Source organism: Penicillium subrubescens (assembly GCF_028828155.1).
Source record: "Penicillium subrubescens strain IBT 31985 chromosome Unknown utg000004l_segment0_segment0, whole genome shotgun sequence".
Classification (NCBI taxonomy): domain Eukaryota; kingdom Fungi; phylum Ascomycota; class Eurotiomycetes; order Eurotiales; family Aspergillaceae; genus Penicillium; species Penicillium subrubescens.
Window position 1 is genome coordinate 3527173 of NW_026643154.1, and position 17036 is coordinate 3544208.

Genomic DNA, 17036 nt, shown 5'->3' on the forward strand with positions numbered 1-17036 from the left:
TCGCCGAACGATGACCCGGCTGTAAGGTTCAAGTCTCTTATTCGCCCGGAGGATATGGCCGTTATCTTCAGCCCCTTAGGGCCGCTAGTGGCTGTGAATTGCCTGTTTTAGTCACATCTGACGAGCAATGATGTTCAAAGCTAAGAATATGTTCGTCACATCCAGAATTGGTTAGCGGCCCGGCGGTTTATGCACGGCACGACCTCGCGGCGTAGTTGTTTCAGATGAGATCTGGGCAACTGTCCGAGGATCGGTGTTGACACATGCTCTACGCTCCGACAATACGCTAACTAGGAGGTAAGCTCCTCGGGCGCTATGACTCAAGTTCTCGTATTTCTTGAGCTTGTAAAAGAGGAACTCGATAACGCGATCTCTATCGAATCATTTCAGGCATTCCTAAGTGATCAACCGGTCAGAATTACCGATAATGGTAGTTTTTCTTCCAGTTGAGCAGAGTTGTCGAGCTACATTTCTTGTACAGATCTGGAAATTGTTACAAATTCAACAGGCTGATTTAACCTCTGCGGACGACTGTCCCGTAAGAACATGTAAAGCTGAATAGGCCTATACATACTACACCCACAGATCTCACTATGAAAGAATCACACTGAATCACACTAGTTCATACAGCCCAAGATGCGAACTATTTTTTCGCAATTTTATCAGAACTATCAGTGCATGCCAACTCAAAATAGCTGGATTCTTCAGGATTTCACCCCTTCCCGTGCGCGAAACAGGACTCGTGCAGTCTGGTTCGGCCGACGGGACCTATCGTACCAACTCGGTTGGGGAGGTTGGCTCGAATCCTCTAGACAGATGTCGTAGTGTAATAAAGTGTGTGCGAGCAGCAATTTTATTTCCTGTGAAGCAAAAAATCGTCCCGGACAAGCATCCTTGCCGTGCCCAAAGTTAATGTGCGTTGGTGAGGTGGTCACGAATTGGTATCGATTCTCATTTCCTGGGGTTTCCCTGAGGCGAGACCAGCGGAACGCGTCGAATTTTGAGGACTCTGGGAAGATAGAATCATCTTGGTACATAGCGTGCATTGGAACAAGAACATACGAGCCTTTTGGGACTTTAGTGCCATCTGAAAAGGTGAAGTCCTTGAGAACAGCTCGAGTCATTTGCGCTAGAGCGAAGTACAATTTTAGTGAAAATTCTCTGCATATTTCTTTTCTGAAATCACTCACAACTTGCAATTGGCGCGAGTCTCTGACTCTCCAACATAAAACTGTCTAGTTTTCGCATGTGGCTTAAACCTCGAGCAGTCCATCCGTCATTGTCGATAGCGCCTCCGATTTCAGTACGCAGTTCAGAATGAACATCGACGTGCAACGCAAGATCAAAAATGCAGTTGAGAAACGTCACGCTGGTAGTATGTACGGCTGCGACATTCAAATGAAGCAGACGATACATCAGCCGTTCGGGATCTCGCTCCTCAGCGCTTGGTGCAGCATCGATAACCCACTGAAGCGAGTCTATTGGCTTCTGGTCAGATCCTTGACTCTTCGGATATTCCAGCTGCGTTAGGCGGTTCTTGATGTACGGTAAAAGGTGCTTGCGTGCAACCCTTTGTCGCTCCTTGACATTGGTGATAAAATATGTCACCATTGGTTTAAGGAAATCTGGCCATGCACGTAGCCTGTCGGCGCCGCCAAACACATCGACTGTGTACTTGATGGATGTCTGGAGATACTCTTCATTACGACAAAGGGGAGCACCGACGAGGAGTCGGTTAGCCACTCGGGTCGCAATACGATGGGCAGCCGGGGCCATAACGATCTGCTTCCAGTCTGTGAGATACAAGATTAGCCAATCAGCTAGGTGGAACGCAAGTTGAACGAGGAAGGACTTGCCCGCTGGACGTCCTATTTCTTCCGCAAATACCAAGCTAATCTCATCCAACAAATCGCTGATCTTCAATTCCAAGCTCGGTGTCAAATGAGTCTTGATGATATGGAAATGAAATTTGTTTTCCTCCACAATTGGCGAAACGGTATTGCGTGCTTGTTGTACCTGGAAAACATCTTTTAGCCCCAATGTTGCTCATTCCGGTCGCGCACTGGGGTCTGCTCACATCATTGGCAGCTTCTCGGGCACTCAAATGCGTTGGCGGTGCTGTTCGAATTTCGTCCACAAACTTTGGTGGAACTACAATTACCCAGCGGACTGGCGTGCGAAGCTGGTAGAACAGCCCGTGTTTCGAGAACTATGCATATGCGTGCGTTGATATTAGACAGACCACCCTCCCCTTCCGATGAAATATCAAATTGGTCCTACCTTCTCATATCCAGCTTTCAAGACACCGGGACTATCTCTGACATAGTCCATGGAGTCTTTCCAACTTCCCTGCCACCCAGTATGTGTGCCATAGACGGGAAGGTTCGCGCGTCGACGGCTTAGAGCAAATTTGTACAGGAGGACACCGAATATGACTGCCCCGAGGAGGAGAGCTCCTTGCGGATTCCGGTAATCGAGAACTTGTTCTAGTAGCGCCATGATGTATCAAGTAATATTGGTAGCGAAGGGACGATCTTCTCGCTCAAGCTTGGAAATTTGAGGCTGTTGGCTCAGGCACGACGAAGTATGTCTGGATAGATATTTCTTATTTTCGATGCTTTCTCCAAGTAACATTCCCGGAGGAAATTCAATTAACATTCATCGTTTCTAACGAGTTTGTCATCGCCGCGACAAAAAAACTTTGTCGGCGGTTTCTAATTGTTCTGCTCGTATACTGCTCGTGGGAAACCGCCGATGCACTGCCGAGGACCGACGGCCTCATCGGACCCACCGGACCTTCCAGCATATATCAGATATGATTTACATGTAGTTCAAAACAATGGTTACCTTAACGCTCTCACTCAAACTCTCGAGATTCAGCCATGGCGAATTCTACTATCTTGCTCGATTTGGCCGCAACCATTTCCGATGCGGCGCTCATCATCACACGACATAATCTAGAGACTGGGGTCTCCGCCCCAAGTTTTGTACCCACGGGTCATGCTAACGGCAACGTCGTCAAAGCCGGGTCGGCTCAAAAGACCAACGGCAGAGAAACAGCAGTTTCCAAGGGGCAGCTTGAGGCGGCGGCTGCCTCCCTCATTCAAGCCTCGACGGATCTCCAGATCCTCGTCTCCGGCCCAGAAAATTATCTCAAAAGCCTGTCGTATGGAGTATGTCTGCTATCGCCCCAAATAAACCTCTCTAAGATATCTCAGAATATATTTAAATTAAAGATAATTTGAACAGTACCACGACATCACCGCATTGGCTGTTGTAATCGAGTTTGACCTCGCGCGGAAGGTTCCCCTCGGCAGCTCTATCTCCTTTGAACAGTTGTCCATCGCCAGCGGTTGCCCCCTGCAGCGTTTGGAACGTGTATTACGTCTGCTTTTCGTCCGTCATATTTTCCGTGAAGAGCGACCGGGATATGTCGCACATACTACGATTTCTGAAAGACTGGTCATGAACTCGGACTTGACGGCGTTCCTTGGCCACTGCACTCATGAAGCCTTTCCAGCCGCCTCTCGGCTGGTTGATTCTCTACGACAGTTTCCCACCTCGGAGGAACCGAACCAGGCTGGATTCAATATTGCATTCAACAGCACGGATCCATTGTTCACGTTTCTCTCCAAGCATCCCGATCGCTTCGAGCGCTTTAATCAGGGAATGGCTGGTCTCAGTAAAAGTGGCGGTCGTTCGGCTCAGCAAGTCGTTGACGGGTTTTCCTGGGATTCCCTCGGCAAAGCAACAGTGGTTGATGTAAGCACTTGGAATCAAATATGTCTGAACATTAGCTGACTGACCGTGAAAGGTCGGAGGTGGTAATGGCCATATTTCCGTCGCCTTGGCTGAAGCTTATCCTGAGCTTTCATTTGTGGTTCAAGACCTTGAGAATGCTATTGCTTCTGGGGTAGATGCTCTGCCTCCTGCTCTACAAGGTAGGGTACAGTTTGAGGTGCACGATATGTTCCAGCCGCAAACACGGCAAGGCGTTGATGTCTTTTACCTTCGGCATATTCTCCACGATTGGCCTGATGATTGGGCTGTGAAAATCTTACGGAATCTGGTCCCAGCACTGCGACCAGACTCTCGTGTGATCATTTCAGACTCGGTGATACCTCCCCCCGAGCAGCTTCATGGCTTACATGAGAGATTCGTCCGGTATCACCCCCTAAATATCAGTCCTCAAGATCTGTAATACTAACATGTACTAGATATCTCGATATGCAGATGTTGGTACTCCACAATGCACGGGAGCGTACTGAAGAGGATTTTGCTCAGTTACTGGAGCGAGCCGATTCTCGCCTGAAGATAAAAAAGGTTTGGCGCAATGGACTCGACGCAGCCGCTAGTACAATGGTGGAGGCTGTTCTTGTTGGGTAGCTAAGTCTCTAGAGGACAGTATATAGTGAGAGAAATAAAGTTTATAGTGTCTGGTTCAACTTCCATTCAAATCTACCTGGCTTCAGGCAAGTGGTAACACAGAAAAGTCATTACAACTTCCTGGCAAGCCGCCCTCTCATTTGGAGTTCATTGTGACTGACGGATCTGTATAATCTTTCAACTTAACATACGACAGTCATGATCGAATCAGATCCTTGTTATGCTTCTATAGTCTGGGCTATGGGCACTCTGCAGCCTTCATTTTCAAAATACATCAGTAATTCAAAGACCAATGGGCGATACAGAGCGAAGTGATCAAGCTTCTGAAGGCTTAAGAAACCGAAGACTTAAGAAACCAGACAATCTCTCAGGCTAAGCCAACCTGTGAAAGTTGAATCCCTTTTTGAGTAAACGAATCCACATGAGATCGGCTATCCTTAATCACATCGTAGCGAAAGTTGTGCTCCATGAACTCCGACGGCAATGAGGGCACCTCGACAGAATCTGGCAAGTACTTCCGTGCACGCTCACGGATCTTCCATGGTTCATCTTGTCCCGCATTTGAGAATATCTGAATCGCAGACGCGCGATTCATGCGCACATTCTCAAAGAGCACTAATCGGGAACTAATTTCATCCCTGGTATGACTGCTTGGCAGGTTACTGAATATCTCACTTAAAGCACCCGCATCCTCGATGGCTTGGGCACCGCCTTGGCCTTGATCTACTCCGTATAAAACAGTCAGAAATTGAGTCACGGAAGCTTAACCTGAAACAACTTACGAGGAAGCATTGGGTGAGCAGCGTCTCCGATGAGCACGAGCCGGCCGCGGCTCCAGGTTGAAATAGGATCGCGGTAGAGAAGCGGCCATCTTTTAACGCTGGTAGCTTTCCTGTACCATTGTTAGTGAAATTTAGTTGGTTTTGGCTATGGGCCTTACTTCAAGACTTTTAAGAGACTGGGGTGAAAGTCATGGTACTGTGAAAGAACGTCGTTGACATCGGCGGCTTGACTCCAATCTACATGGTTCGAAAAATTCAGCGACTTCCTCGGTCACATCCTTGGAGCGCAGTTCATACTGACCTTCTTTTTCACCATCTTTCACTTGCTGATCGGCGTGAATTCCTACAAAATTTTGAATGGTGTTACTATGGAACGTTAGTACAGAGTGCGTGAATGGGATTAAAGGATGATACTCATACTTCGAGCACGGATACCAAACAAGACGCCTCACACCCTCTGCAACTATCACCCTCATGAGACCATCTTCGAGAAGTGACGCCGTTTCTGGATCCTGTTGCAGCGTCTCGGTCGGGATCAGGAACCGGAAAGCCGCTGAACCAGTGGAGGCTGCTGGTGTTGCATGGCCTGTTACCTGATGAACAGCGGAGGAATGTACGCCATCTGCTGCCACGATAAGATCGGCATAGTGAACTGATGCATCAGTCAAAGTGACCGATCCTTCATCTGCATCATATGCTACGGCCTCTGACTTCAAGATGACCTCCACTGGGCTTCCAGGGCCCTCTGGGGCAGTGGCCAAGTGTCGCAGACCGGAGTGTAATTCGGCCCGGTGGGCCAAGTACCAAGGGGCGCCATAGGTCTGAGCGAAGCTGGAGCAATCTACCTCCAGTATTGGCTGCAGTGAGCTGCCCGACGCCACAATGGAACGCCGAACTGCCACCATACGGGCCTTTTCGGCATCGAACCCCCAATGCAAAAGCACCCGGGAAGCATTTGGGCAAACATGGATCGCCGCGCCAACTTCGTCGCGGAAAGAAGACCGTTCAAAGACCTGTCAGACCCAAACCAGTATGTCAGTTTCTTTTCCGGGCGGTTGCGTTAGGAATGACTGGGTGTGCCATTGCTTTCCCTCTTACAATAACGAGATGGCCAGCACGCCGAAGACCAGTTGCAACTGCGAGACCCCCGATACCACCTCCAATCACGATCACCTTCATTATCAGTGTTTGTGGTTACTAAGCTTGGTGTTTGTGGCTGAGAGGCTGGCTGGACAATGCACCTGTCGATTGTTTGATCCGCGCCTTTGATCGACGCGATGTTGCCTGGTAAAATGGTTCAACCATTAAAGTAGTGGAGTGCTTCTCGTGTTGTGCGGGGTGTGCTAGTTGGCTGCCGAAGAACCTCTTATCGACTGAGGAGGGGTGGGAAACCCGCCGACTGGAATCAAACTGGAAGCAACGAAGCGCCACCTCCATTCTTTATGGGGGAATGATCGACGGTGTGGCGCCAGCCCTCCGGAGCCATCCCGAATCAATACTAGAGTTGATCATCGCCGACCCCAACGGAGGTTTTAAAGACCCACTACAGTCCACAAACCCCAAGCATCAACCTGCAATCAACTCAAACTTTCACAGTGACATCGTTCAGCATTGTAGACTCCGAAGTATGCCCTGAAACTCTCGACCAATTAGATTTCATGAAGTCTGAGGTAGGAGAGGATTAGGTATAGATCATTGAGAGTTAAGGGAGATTTTTACCCTAGCCTTTATTAAGCTCCGTTCTAAACATTAAAACCTACTTCGTCCATCCAAACTCTTCAAGATACGCAATTCTAGTCTCCAAGTTCGCTTCAAAACACGTATCCTCTTTTTGAGATCTGATTCGAAGTGACTTTTCCATCACGGTTGCACGAATGAGTGGCTCCATATCCGAGGGGCGCTCCTTGTCGCCTGAGAAAGGAGACACAGCAACAGAGAGCAACAATTCGCCCTCTGATCTTGACATCGAAAAAAACACACACAAACCCGTGGCCGCTGCAGACAGCCCTCCAGGTCCGCCACCACCTCCCAATGGAGGGCTCACAGCGTGGCTGCAGGTTCTTGGAGGGTTCCTGTTTGTCCTGAATACCTGGTAGGTGGCGTAATGACTCTAGAATACTGTTATATGACACTTACATTAGTTTTTATTTGCTGGAAATAGGGGAATGGCGAATACGTTTGGTGTGTTTCAAACGTATTATTCGAGCATTCTCCTCACGAACGACACTCCATCCGCGATCTCCTGGATTGGGTCAATCCAGGGGTTCTTATTGTTGTTCGTTGGTGTTTTCAGCGGCAGAGCCTTCGATGCTGGATACTTCTACCTTGTTACCGGACTTGGAGTTTTTCTCTCGGTGTTTGGGATGATGATGACATCTTTGTCCACCAAATACTACCAGGTTTTCTTAGCCCAAGGCATTTGCCTTGGACTGGGCTCTGGATGTCTTTTTACCCCGGGAATTTCTTTAGTTGGGCAGTATTTCTCAACCAGGAGGGGATTGGCGACAGGTATTGCAGCCAGCGGAAGCAGCGTGGGTATGTTTGCTGTCTATTTCCCTGGGTTTGTTTTTCCAACTTTGTATTCCTAACTCTTGCTTTCAGGCGGAATTATCTTTCCCATCGTTGTACGTCGACTCATCGTAACTGTTGGATTTCCCTGGGCAGTGCGTGCCATGGCATTCATCATGCTAGGTACGCTGCTCATTGGAATCTCAGTCCTCAAACCGCGACTTCCGCCGCGCAAGTCTGGTCCGGTTGTGGATGTTGAGGCCTTCAAAGACCCTGCCTACTCCACTTTTGTCTTTGGACTTGCGCTTGGATTCATGGCCTTCTTCATTCCTTTCTTCTACTCGGACAGCTACGCATTGAATATCGGCTTAGACTCAGAGCTGGCATTCTATATTCTGAGTATCATGAACGCGGCAGGAATGGTTGGCCGATTACTACCCAATGCTATTGCTGATAAGTAAGTTGATGAGAATCTTGCACACTTGGAAAAAAAGTACCATTTTGACCGAACTTCGAAACTAGACTCGGCACTTTGAATGTCATCATTCCCTGTGCATTTATCTCCGCTGTCGTTGTCCTTTCCTGGATTCCGGTTCACAATTTAGGTGGTCTTATCGCCACATCTGTGTTGTATTCATTCTTCTCCGGGGGCCTTATGGCGCTTCCTCCCGCCGTTCTAGTGTCTTTGAGTCCTAATCTGAGCAAAATTGGAGTCCGTGTCGGCATGGCCTTGACAATTGGCTCCCTGGGGGTTTTGATTGGGTCTCCGGTTGCGGGGGCGATATTGTTCAGGCAGAACCAGAACGGCGACCCTGAGAGTCTCAATTACAGTGGGACGTTGGCGTTTACTGGAATCTCTCTCTTTGTCTGTGGGCTGCTCATGACCGCCACTAGGGTGATAAAGAATGGGGTGAAGCTCGAGAAGCTGTAAGGTCAGAAGGTTATTCGATATCCCGGCTGAGTGCAAGAGTACAACGTGAGGCATTGAAATTCTTTTTACGGGTTTGAGAACGTGGATTTGATCGACTATATAAACAAATTTGAAACCACGTCCACTTCTTTCATCTGCATATATAAGATCCTCTCGCTCTTGACTCTACCGCGAGGAACAACATATTGGTTGGTTGTTGTGTCATTGTGCCAGAGTCGAAATATATATCACGGATTGCAAACATGCCAGTCTGACTGCGACGTCAATCTCCAGAAGCCCGAAGAAGCCGACATAGCTCCCCCTTTTCATTTTGAAGGACATACCAACAGAGAAGCATCGCTAAATAGTGCACTTCCAAGTAGTTCAAATAAAATTCAAATCGAGCTCCCGTCAGGCTTCGACATCCATCATAACCATTCTAAACTCCGCTATCAATGCACTACGCATAATGTTATACATATCTAGTCCGTCCGCTTCATCAAGTCCACATGCCCGTTGATCCAGTCTTTCAAGCAGTCGCGGTACCTTCTTTACATCCAAGAGCAGAATGTGTTTAGTAAGAGAGGCCTCATCTGCACCCTCTAATTGATATGTGCCCAATGTGAGCCTTGAATTTCTTCCTTGGCTGTTGTGTCCATGTATTTGCCTAGTGAAGAAGACCGAGTCGTGTCCCTGGCTGGGCTGATTCGTGTGCGATTCGAGCGATGACCATAGAGAAGTAGTGGAAGCATTGGGTGTCTCATTGTTCACCTCTCGCCGGTCCCTAAGCCGTGACTGATAAATGAGATGATAGAAATGCAGATTCTTACGGAGGAGGAGCAGTATGACGAGGCGCGTCGTGCTATCGTGAGGCGTACCACACTTCAAAGCATTGCAGACACGAAGTAGCGCCTCCTTATTCTGTGTCAGTGCCACATCCAGGGTAAGAAGACGCAGATTTGCGCATTGAATTTTCTCCAGTGCTCGGATTATGGAGTGGAAGCAGGCGCATAGTGATTCCTGAGAGTTTGACCCAAAGAAAGCGTGGCCCCGCTGTGTGCCTGACAGGGACTGCAAGTTGGTCTTGGAACTTGTAGAAGCAACTCCTGGGACAAAGTCTGAGGTTGCTTGGGGGATAGGAGTTGCCGTGCCGTGGGATGAAGTATAGAAATTGGATGATTCAGCCATGCTCCCTCCAGGGTCCCCAGTTTGCAGGGGATTCACAGAGGAGCTTGCGAACCAATCAGCCAACATCGGATCAATGGGCTCGATGGTATGGGCCTCATTTTCAACGATCGTTGAGAAATAATCCACAGAAGAGTGTGCCCCTTGAGTATGTATATCTTCGTCGTTATCCGAGTTGCGGAGGTGCGTCAGATCGTTGAACTCGCTGAGCGGTTGCGAGGGGTTGCTCTGTGGTGGGGTTGGAACATGCAGTGGCTGTCTTGCCTGCTGATGTCCGCCAGACGACCTCGGCCTGGCCGCTGGAGCGCGACCAGACCGACCAGGTGGACTGTGAATGCAGAGAGCATTCAGACCCAGGCACCGTTGGCATCCAGACGCAGTGGGAATGCATTTGACTTTGGCTTGATGACAGTTGTCGCAGGAGGCCCGAAGGGCCCGCTTTTGGGTCCACATGGTTGGCATTTCAGGGACGGACCGGAACACGGGACAATGAGAAACTCTTGGCGTCCTGGACGCGAGGAAAAGCTCTGCAATGAGTGTCAAAATTCTTTGGTTGGGCACTCTTTATGACTTCAGCGCCTCTAATTTGGAGGCCGTCATACTCGCGTCGCGGGCCTAGGAGCTTTCGACTTGGATACGAGGTAGAAGATGTCGTGATTGCCACTGTAAAGTGGTATCAATGAATCGGCATGAGCTTATCCTCAGATTATGCCTCAACAAAATGAACTAATTTCGAAGGAGTGGCCTCTGATTGGTGGAACCGGTTCGTCGCCCAGCAATGATTAAAGTTCATCTGCAGCCACATGCAACAATCCAATCTCACGGGCGATTGACCATCCCTGACTGTCGAACAAAAATTCTAAAAATGATGAGATCCACCATATAGTATGAAAGAAAGTTGCAGCCATCCGTTGCAACGAGCAGAGAGGCATTCGGAACAAGCTAGGGAATAAGTAGAGTCTCGTATATGCAAGTGCTCTGTACCTAGAATAGCCACGCCGCGGCCCTGGATATTCGCCCATCTCCTGTGCAGTTCCCGCATGCGCAACGTGTCATCTTACCATACCCAATAAGATTTGAATTCTCACAAGTTGACGCTTGATTCAGCCTGCTTGGGTAAATTATTCTCTACGTTCAATATTACGCAGATATCAATCTCGTCAATTCCTAACATCTACTCTACTCTATGGGCTAAATTACTTCAATTGTGGTCACCTAATGGGATAGTCTGAGAATCATTCAGACGCAATCGCCTGTCAGCGACACCTTATTCGAACCTCATTGTCGGTTCCCTGTTGGGGACCAACTTGTCATGTTCGCCGCCGCTAGTTCGAAGGCCTGCCGTATTTCTCACTGGGTTCTTTTCCCGCGGGTTTCAAATGGAAGCAGGAGAGCTAAGAAAATCAGAAGTGCAAACAGCGCAGCGCACACGAAGAGCGGGGCCGTAGTCTCGACGTTCGTATAACTTCCGACCAGTACACCGATGATGCCACCAATTCGGTTGAGGACCACACAGAGAGCATAGCCTGTGGCCCGATGGGCCGAAGGAAGAATCTCCGGTGTATAGGCGTAGATCGTGCCATAGTACAAGTTGCTAAAGTATGAGCGAGTCAGTTTGACAATCCTAAGCACGGCATAAAGTTAATAACTTACGAGGCCGCGGAGATGGCAGCCGAGACACCCAAGTTTTGCGCAGGAGTTTGAATCTGAGTGTAGCCAAACTGCAATACCATTGTGAGAAATGCCCCGAGAGCCAAAGTACCTCTCCGCCCGAAAAATCTGCTTTCCACCAATATTGCAGCCAGGATGGGCCCTAGCAAGCCAGATACTTGGTTGATTGCATAGTTCCGCCAAGTAATGTAGTTCGAACTGGGGCCTCCGTCCTGGCCTCGGTACGCCAGGTAGTAAGGCAGGAAAACGTAGTAGAGTGGGCTGACTGTGCCAATCACCAGCCAATTGAGGAGGATGACAGTATATGACCAAGCCAGCTTGCGAGTTTGAATTAATCCCGAGAAATGCTCTTTCAGGCGTGGATATGACCAAACCGACATTTCTGTATCACGAACATCACCTTCCTGGCGGAGATCCTCAAGAGTGAGGTCGAATGGCCGATCATATTTTGTGGAGAGAGAATTGAGAAACTTAATCGCCTCCTCGTCTCGATTCTGGGAAATCAACCATTTGGGTGTCTGAACCATGCGCACAGCAAGAAGTCGTAGGATGCTTAACAACAGCACCAGGCCACCGCCGGTGAAATGGAGATATCGCCAGCCCATATTTTCAGAGCGAAGACAGGGAGATGCTGTGCTATCCACCGGGCAGCTGAAGTTACTCATAAAGGCCCAGGCAAGCAGACCCGCAACAGTGTATCCTACAGCCCACCAAATGGACAGTAGAGTGACCAGCCAGGAATATCCATTCGGGACAAATTCCAGAAGGTTTGTAGCATCCAGAATATAGTTGCCCCCAACAGCGCTCGAGTATAGCGCAACCCTGTTGTATACACATGATCAGCATTTAGCCAGGAATTTTAGCAAAGAACAGGTGTGTTTACAGTGTCGCGAAAGGAATGTATCCCGGCATTGCTCCAGCAATGATCACAAAGAAAGCGGCCAGGAATAACGAAGCGTTGAAGGCAAACCGTCTTCCAATGATGTCCGCCGACAGCCCCCAAAAGGCTGCCCCAACCAGAAGCCCAATTTGAGAGGCGAGAGGAATGCTTGCAAGCTGCGCATTTGGACTTCCATACTCTGCCACGACTGCGGATTGAGCGATTGATTGAAGGCTTACTAAAAGCTGGTAAAGTAAGTCTTGCTCAAATTGAAACACAGATGGCAGAATCTGACTCACTGAATCGACTGCGTAGCCAAATCCATTCAAGGCGAAAAGCCTCCATTGGAAAGGTGTCATTCCAATCTTATCAATTGCAGCATTCACCAGCTCCATTTTTCTCGACAGAACCGGATCGATAATCGAATTCTCTAGCACATCTTTGGAAAAGCGGGAGCTCTCGTACTCCCCATCATCTCTGCGCTTATCCAGTGGCGTGGCCGGATCTGATAGTTGTAGTTTGGAACTGCTTGATATATCCATGGGGTTTGTCGAGAATCAGATTTAGGGGAGCGCCGTCTGTTGATTCGCTGGCCTGAAATCCTAGAGCCAATGTGTGTTCGTTGCAGCCCAAAACCGCTCAAGAATTCTACCAATCCGGCGCTTAGTGTTCATTAAATACACCGTGCATAAAGTGAAATACAGCATCAAAATACTTCCCTTCCATATAGATATAGCACGCCATCCTGATAATTGTTCTGCCATGGCCACCTTACGGCGAGAAGAGATAAGCAAGAGAGGACAGTGCGTAGAATTCAGAGGGCTTAGTCTGTACTCGGTCAATTGCCGATTCTCAATTATTTTGACGGTTCCTGCTCGGCCGTACGCCACAATTCCAGCCACTTGATGCAAATCAGTGCCGTTTAGTCTGTCTGTGATGAGTCTAAGCATGACTCGGCGCTTTAAAATCGGAGGTTTAACAAGCACAAACTTTCGTATAAGCTTAATTTCAGTAAACACGATGAAAACTTGATATTTTGTCGGAGATTTGAAAGAACAAGATGGTGGTGTAATCAACTCTAGGATCACGCCTTCGGCGGCTTCGGCGTCTTTCGCGCAACAGAACACTCCTTTCGTCACCGCATTCCTCCGCACTGATCTCGGATGCTGCATAGAGCGACCACGCCAACTTGATCACACCACAACAGTAGAAAATGAACCGGCACATGGTCGTTTCATAGTATTAGGTTGTATATATTCAACCATATATAAGGGTCTAAATACCACCGTATGAATACAAGCAGCAGTGCGAATACGCTTGTTTGCCACGCTTGCATTACAGTAATCCATCGATCCAACCACCACGCGATCAACATGCCACGTGCTTTGGCCAAGGTGGGAGACCACATTATCGCGGCGACAGACTCGTGGGAATTTGTGGAAGAAAATGTCTATGTACGCTCATGACTACCCATGACTTTAGCGTGGACTTGGCCCTGATGGCAAACCTGTTCTCCGTTCTCATGATATATCACTTGTAGTTCCCGGTTTCCGCGATCAAAGATCAAAGCTTCCTAGAGCACTCTGACTTGTCGACTTTCTGCTCATGGAAGGGATATGCTTCATACTGGCATGTTGTCGTTGATGGTAGGCACTTTCGGACGTTAGCGGCTACAAGGATCTCAGAACTGACACTCCCACATAGGGAAAACGATCGAAAATGCAGCCTGGTACTATAAAGAGCCCTATGAGAAGGCAAAGAATATCGAAGACCATATCGCCTTTTGTGAGTGACTACAACCCTGTTTACCATGCTGTGTGTTAATAATGAAGTAGATAAGGATAAGGTTGAGATTGTACAAGAGTAATCTGTCCGATACAACGCTGGTCTACAGCACAACTCTAGGTAACTGTAAATTGGGTGCCGAAAACGGCTACACTTGATGCCATTTTAAGCGTCCTTTTTACCAGAATCGTGGTTATCGAGCACGCACGTGAACTTTTCGGCCCACCATTTCCGTATGCTCTCTGAGCACTTAAAGGTTGCTCAGGGATCTGCTCACCCCCTCACTCAGGGTCTGGGTAGACAATCAGGGAGTCGTTATGTCATGCCGTTTATGTTATCTGATTGTACCCGCAAATTGCAAATTAGGAAATGTGCTCCTGTTAGGCGCTAGACCAAACTCAAGTTAGCTCTTTCAATACTTATAGAGGTCCTGCTCCCATCAAACCGTAGCTCCAATTTAGTGCACTTCGTTCAAAGACTGTCTAGTGTTCTGTCTCTTTGCTCACCAACCTTCGGCACATTTACGACTCGATCGCGAAACAAAATCCAGCTTTTTTGAAGCGAAATTTTGCATACAGGTAGTAGCACCTAATTTAATAAGGTCTTTAGAGGTCCTGATCCCCGTCATCTCACGCCACTACCCAAGCTCAGTCATACAGCACTACCCGTCCAGCTACGACCACAGCCATGCCAATGCCACCGCATGGGGTGTGTAGTTCCGTTCCCAACGAGTAAATCCCGTCGCCCGTGAGCAGATGCTGTGGTATTTTCTTCCCCCGTATTCTTTTCACGAGATATGGGAGACTATTCTAGAAAGCACCGACCGACCCGGCCTGCACATGTTTCGAGACATTCAAATTCTCCTCCACGCTAAGAATCTGAAATTCATGACTAAGGACGATTCCTGGCAACACATGACTCAACGCTTTGAAAGGTACTGGACACATGCGGTTTTGGAATCTTATACATCCTCCGAGTTCTATTTCGACGTTGGGAAAGAGGTGTGCCCCTCGGGTCCCCCGTTGACCACCACACCACAGGAACCGGCCATATGTATACGGAAAATTACCCCAGCTGGGATCCACAATCAAGCCGGGACTTTCTATTGCTCTCTCCCTGTGCCATCGTTAAACGCGGTCGTGAAGACCGCAAATCCACCTACGAACTGGTGTACTGGTTGGATAAAACGGATCTGATCACACGATATCCTTCTGTAAAGACTAAGCGATCATGAACACCCTTTTACATTAGATACGGACATATGTAGCCCCAAGCAAGAAGCGACTAGCAGCCAGCAAAAGCCTCCATACACGGGCCCGGGCAAGCACCCAATAAGTAGAGGCTCTGCCAGCCCATAGTTGGTTAAACACTAATCAATATCTATCGGATCTCCATAGGGAACAACATGAGAACCCACGACCCAATAGGTCCAAGGGCGTGCGTGGATCCTTTCCCCGGATAGAGAACCCCAGGGCCTTCACAGTGGTGGTCCATCGGGGAGAATGAAAAAGGTCGCCAGTTCAGTTCAGGTTTAATTGGTGAAGTACTCCTTGCATTCGGCCACGGGAAAGCTCTTCAATTGTGGTTATTTCCACAGGAGAGAGCCACTCGTTCTGCACCTCTTCTCTAGTCAAAATCTTCACTACGTCCTTAGAGAAGAGAAGCCAAGACCAAGACTAGACCAGACGGTTATTGTAGCCACGGTGAATCTATTTTCCGTGATTAGCTCCGATCAGAGTCGGAAATACTGCTTAGTGGGTTATACTAGTGCACTAATAGGATATCAACAGGTCTGAATTGCTCTGTAGCCCCTAACTAGCAATTTAGATAGGCTCAATATATAACTAATATTAGCGGGTCTATAGTATCTCCTTTCTCCGGGTATCCACATCTGCTGCTGTTCCGACAATCAGGATCAGTTCAGGCCACCAAAAAGTAAAGTTGGGACTGGGCCACGAGGGAAGGAGGGAGGGAAAGTTTAGCCGAGGGGCCACGCGTTAGCGCTTCAGGGGTATTCAGGGCATTCGGGTGAAGGGGCCTGAAGGGGCCTGAAGGGGCTGAAGAGTAAAGCGGCAAGGGCAAATGTCCCAACGAATGACAAAAACGGGTGAACACGGACATACAACAGCCAGGATTCGCATGTGGTCACCCACCATACTACTAACTGGCCGGCGTGTGGCTTAAGTACGGCTGAGCGGACGGGAAGCCCTGTTCTCCACACCCTATGGTCGTATGTGCCAGTATCAGCTGGAAAAAGAATATCGTGTGATGAGTGCATTGAGTGCTGCTTTAGCGTCGCGTGACAAGGGGTGAGTTGAGTGCTCGAACTTTTGGAAGCGCTGAAATCCAAGCTGTTTGAAGAAGAGCCGAGCATTCTGTTCAACTATCTCGGAATGCATCAACGCTCCATTGAGTTGGTGAGACGTTTCCGAAACAAGGAGCATGACAGGCTTGCTCGTCATTTTACGGACCCCTATCTGCTAGACGAGTCATACATATCGAACATGGTGCTCCTTGTCCTTCGTCTCGCAAAAGTGTCGGAAAATAATGCATAGCAGGACACTCTGGTGAGTTGTGGTGATGTCATGCGACAGTACTTGCAGGAGTATGGGAACATCGCATGTCAAGAGCTGAAGGCTATCTGCAGAAACAAGAGGCCTATTCATGATTGCGGCGAAGACCAGTCCAACTAGCATATTCACAGTCTACACGTGCTGGGAAAGGAGTTGGACTCCAAAGCTATGGTCGTGCGGATGGGTGATGCTGAAGAAGCCTAGGTTGACGGTCGATGCTTTACAACAGAAGGGGCTCTGCCCCAGCATTGAAATTGGTCTCAAGGTGGAACTCAATCAATTCTGATTTGGGTCTTAGAGGCACCATTTTTGAATTGCCTAGCCCAGTACATACTTCTACCTCACAAAAAATATTA

General features: G+C 48.6%; 6 protein-coding genes across 6 annotated transcripts; 2 read left to right on the plus strand and 4 right to left on the minus strand.

Moving 5' to 3' along the window:
- Positions 1 to 704: 704 nt before the first annotated feature.
- On the minus strand, positions 705 to 2499 carry N7473_006311 (cytochrome P450; the record flags this gene model as incomplete). Its single annotated transcript, XM_057152251.1, has 4 exons — positions 705 to 1129; positions 1191 to 2016; positions 2078 to 2209; positions 2281 to 2499. The coding sequence occupies 4 exons, from the start codon at positions 2497 to 2499 to the stop codon at positions 705 to 707; spliced, it is 1602 nt and encodes a 533-aa protein (XP_057010056.1).
- A 383-nt stretch (positions 2500 to 2882) lies between these two features.
- N7473_006312 (sterigmatocystin 8-O-methyltransferase) lies at positions 2883 to 4386 on the plus strand (the record flags this gene model as incomplete). Its single annotated transcript, XM_057152252.1, has 4 exons — positions 2883 to 3173; positions 3250 to 3762; positions 3815 to 4164; positions 4218 to 4386. 4 exons carry the CDS (start codon positions 2883 to 2885, stop codon positions 4384 to 4386), a joined length of 1323 nt encoding a protein of 440 aa, XP_057010057.1.
- Positions 4387 to 4753: 367 nt separating this feature from the next.
- Positions 4754 to 6347, minus strand: N7473_006313 (putative salicylate hydroxylase; the record flags this gene model as incomplete). Its single annotated transcript, XM_057152253.1, has 6 exons — positions 4754 to 5109; positions 5169 to 5278; positions 5327 to 5405; positions 5470 to 5534; positions 5589 to 6181; positions 6267 to 6347. 6 exons carry the CDS (start codon positions 6345 to 6347, stop codon positions 4754 to 4756), a joined length of 1284 nt encoding a protein of 427 aa, XP_057010058.1.
- Positions 6348 to 7042: 695 nt separating this feature from the next.
- On the plus strand, positions 7043 to 8607 carry N7473_006314 (MCT family MFS transporter; the record flags this gene model as incomplete). The annotated part of the gene is made up of 4 exons (XM_057152254.1): positions 7043 to 7260; positions 7330 to 7703; positions 7770 to 8133; positions 8199 to 8607. The coding sequence occupies 4 exons, from the start codon at positions 7043 to 7045 to the stop codon at positions 8605 to 8607; spliced, it is 1365 nt and encodes a 454-aa protein (XP_057010059.1).
- Positions 8608 to 8997: 390 nt separating this feature from the next.
- N7473_006315 (Zn(II)2Cys6 transcription factor domain-containing protein) lies at positions 8998 to 10224 on the minus strand (the record flags this gene model as incomplete). The annotated part of the gene is made up of 1 exon (XM_057152255.1): positions 8998 to 10224. One exon carries the CDS (start codon positions 10222 to 10224, stop codon positions 8998 to 9000), a length of 1227 nt encoding a protein of 408 aa, XP_057010060.1.
- Positions 10225 to 11121: 897 nt separating this feature from the next.
- Positions 11122 to 12864, minus strand: N7473_006316 (uncharacterized protein; the record flags this gene model as incomplete). The annotated part of the gene is made up of 3 exons (XM_057152256.1): positions 11122 to 11365; positions 11425 to 12264; positions 12326 to 12864. 3 exons carry the CDS (start codon positions 12862 to 12864, stop codon positions 11122 to 11124), a joined length of 1623 nt encoding a protein of 540 aa, XP_057010061.1.
- Between the last annotated feature and the right edge of the window lie 4172 nt (positions 12865 to 17036).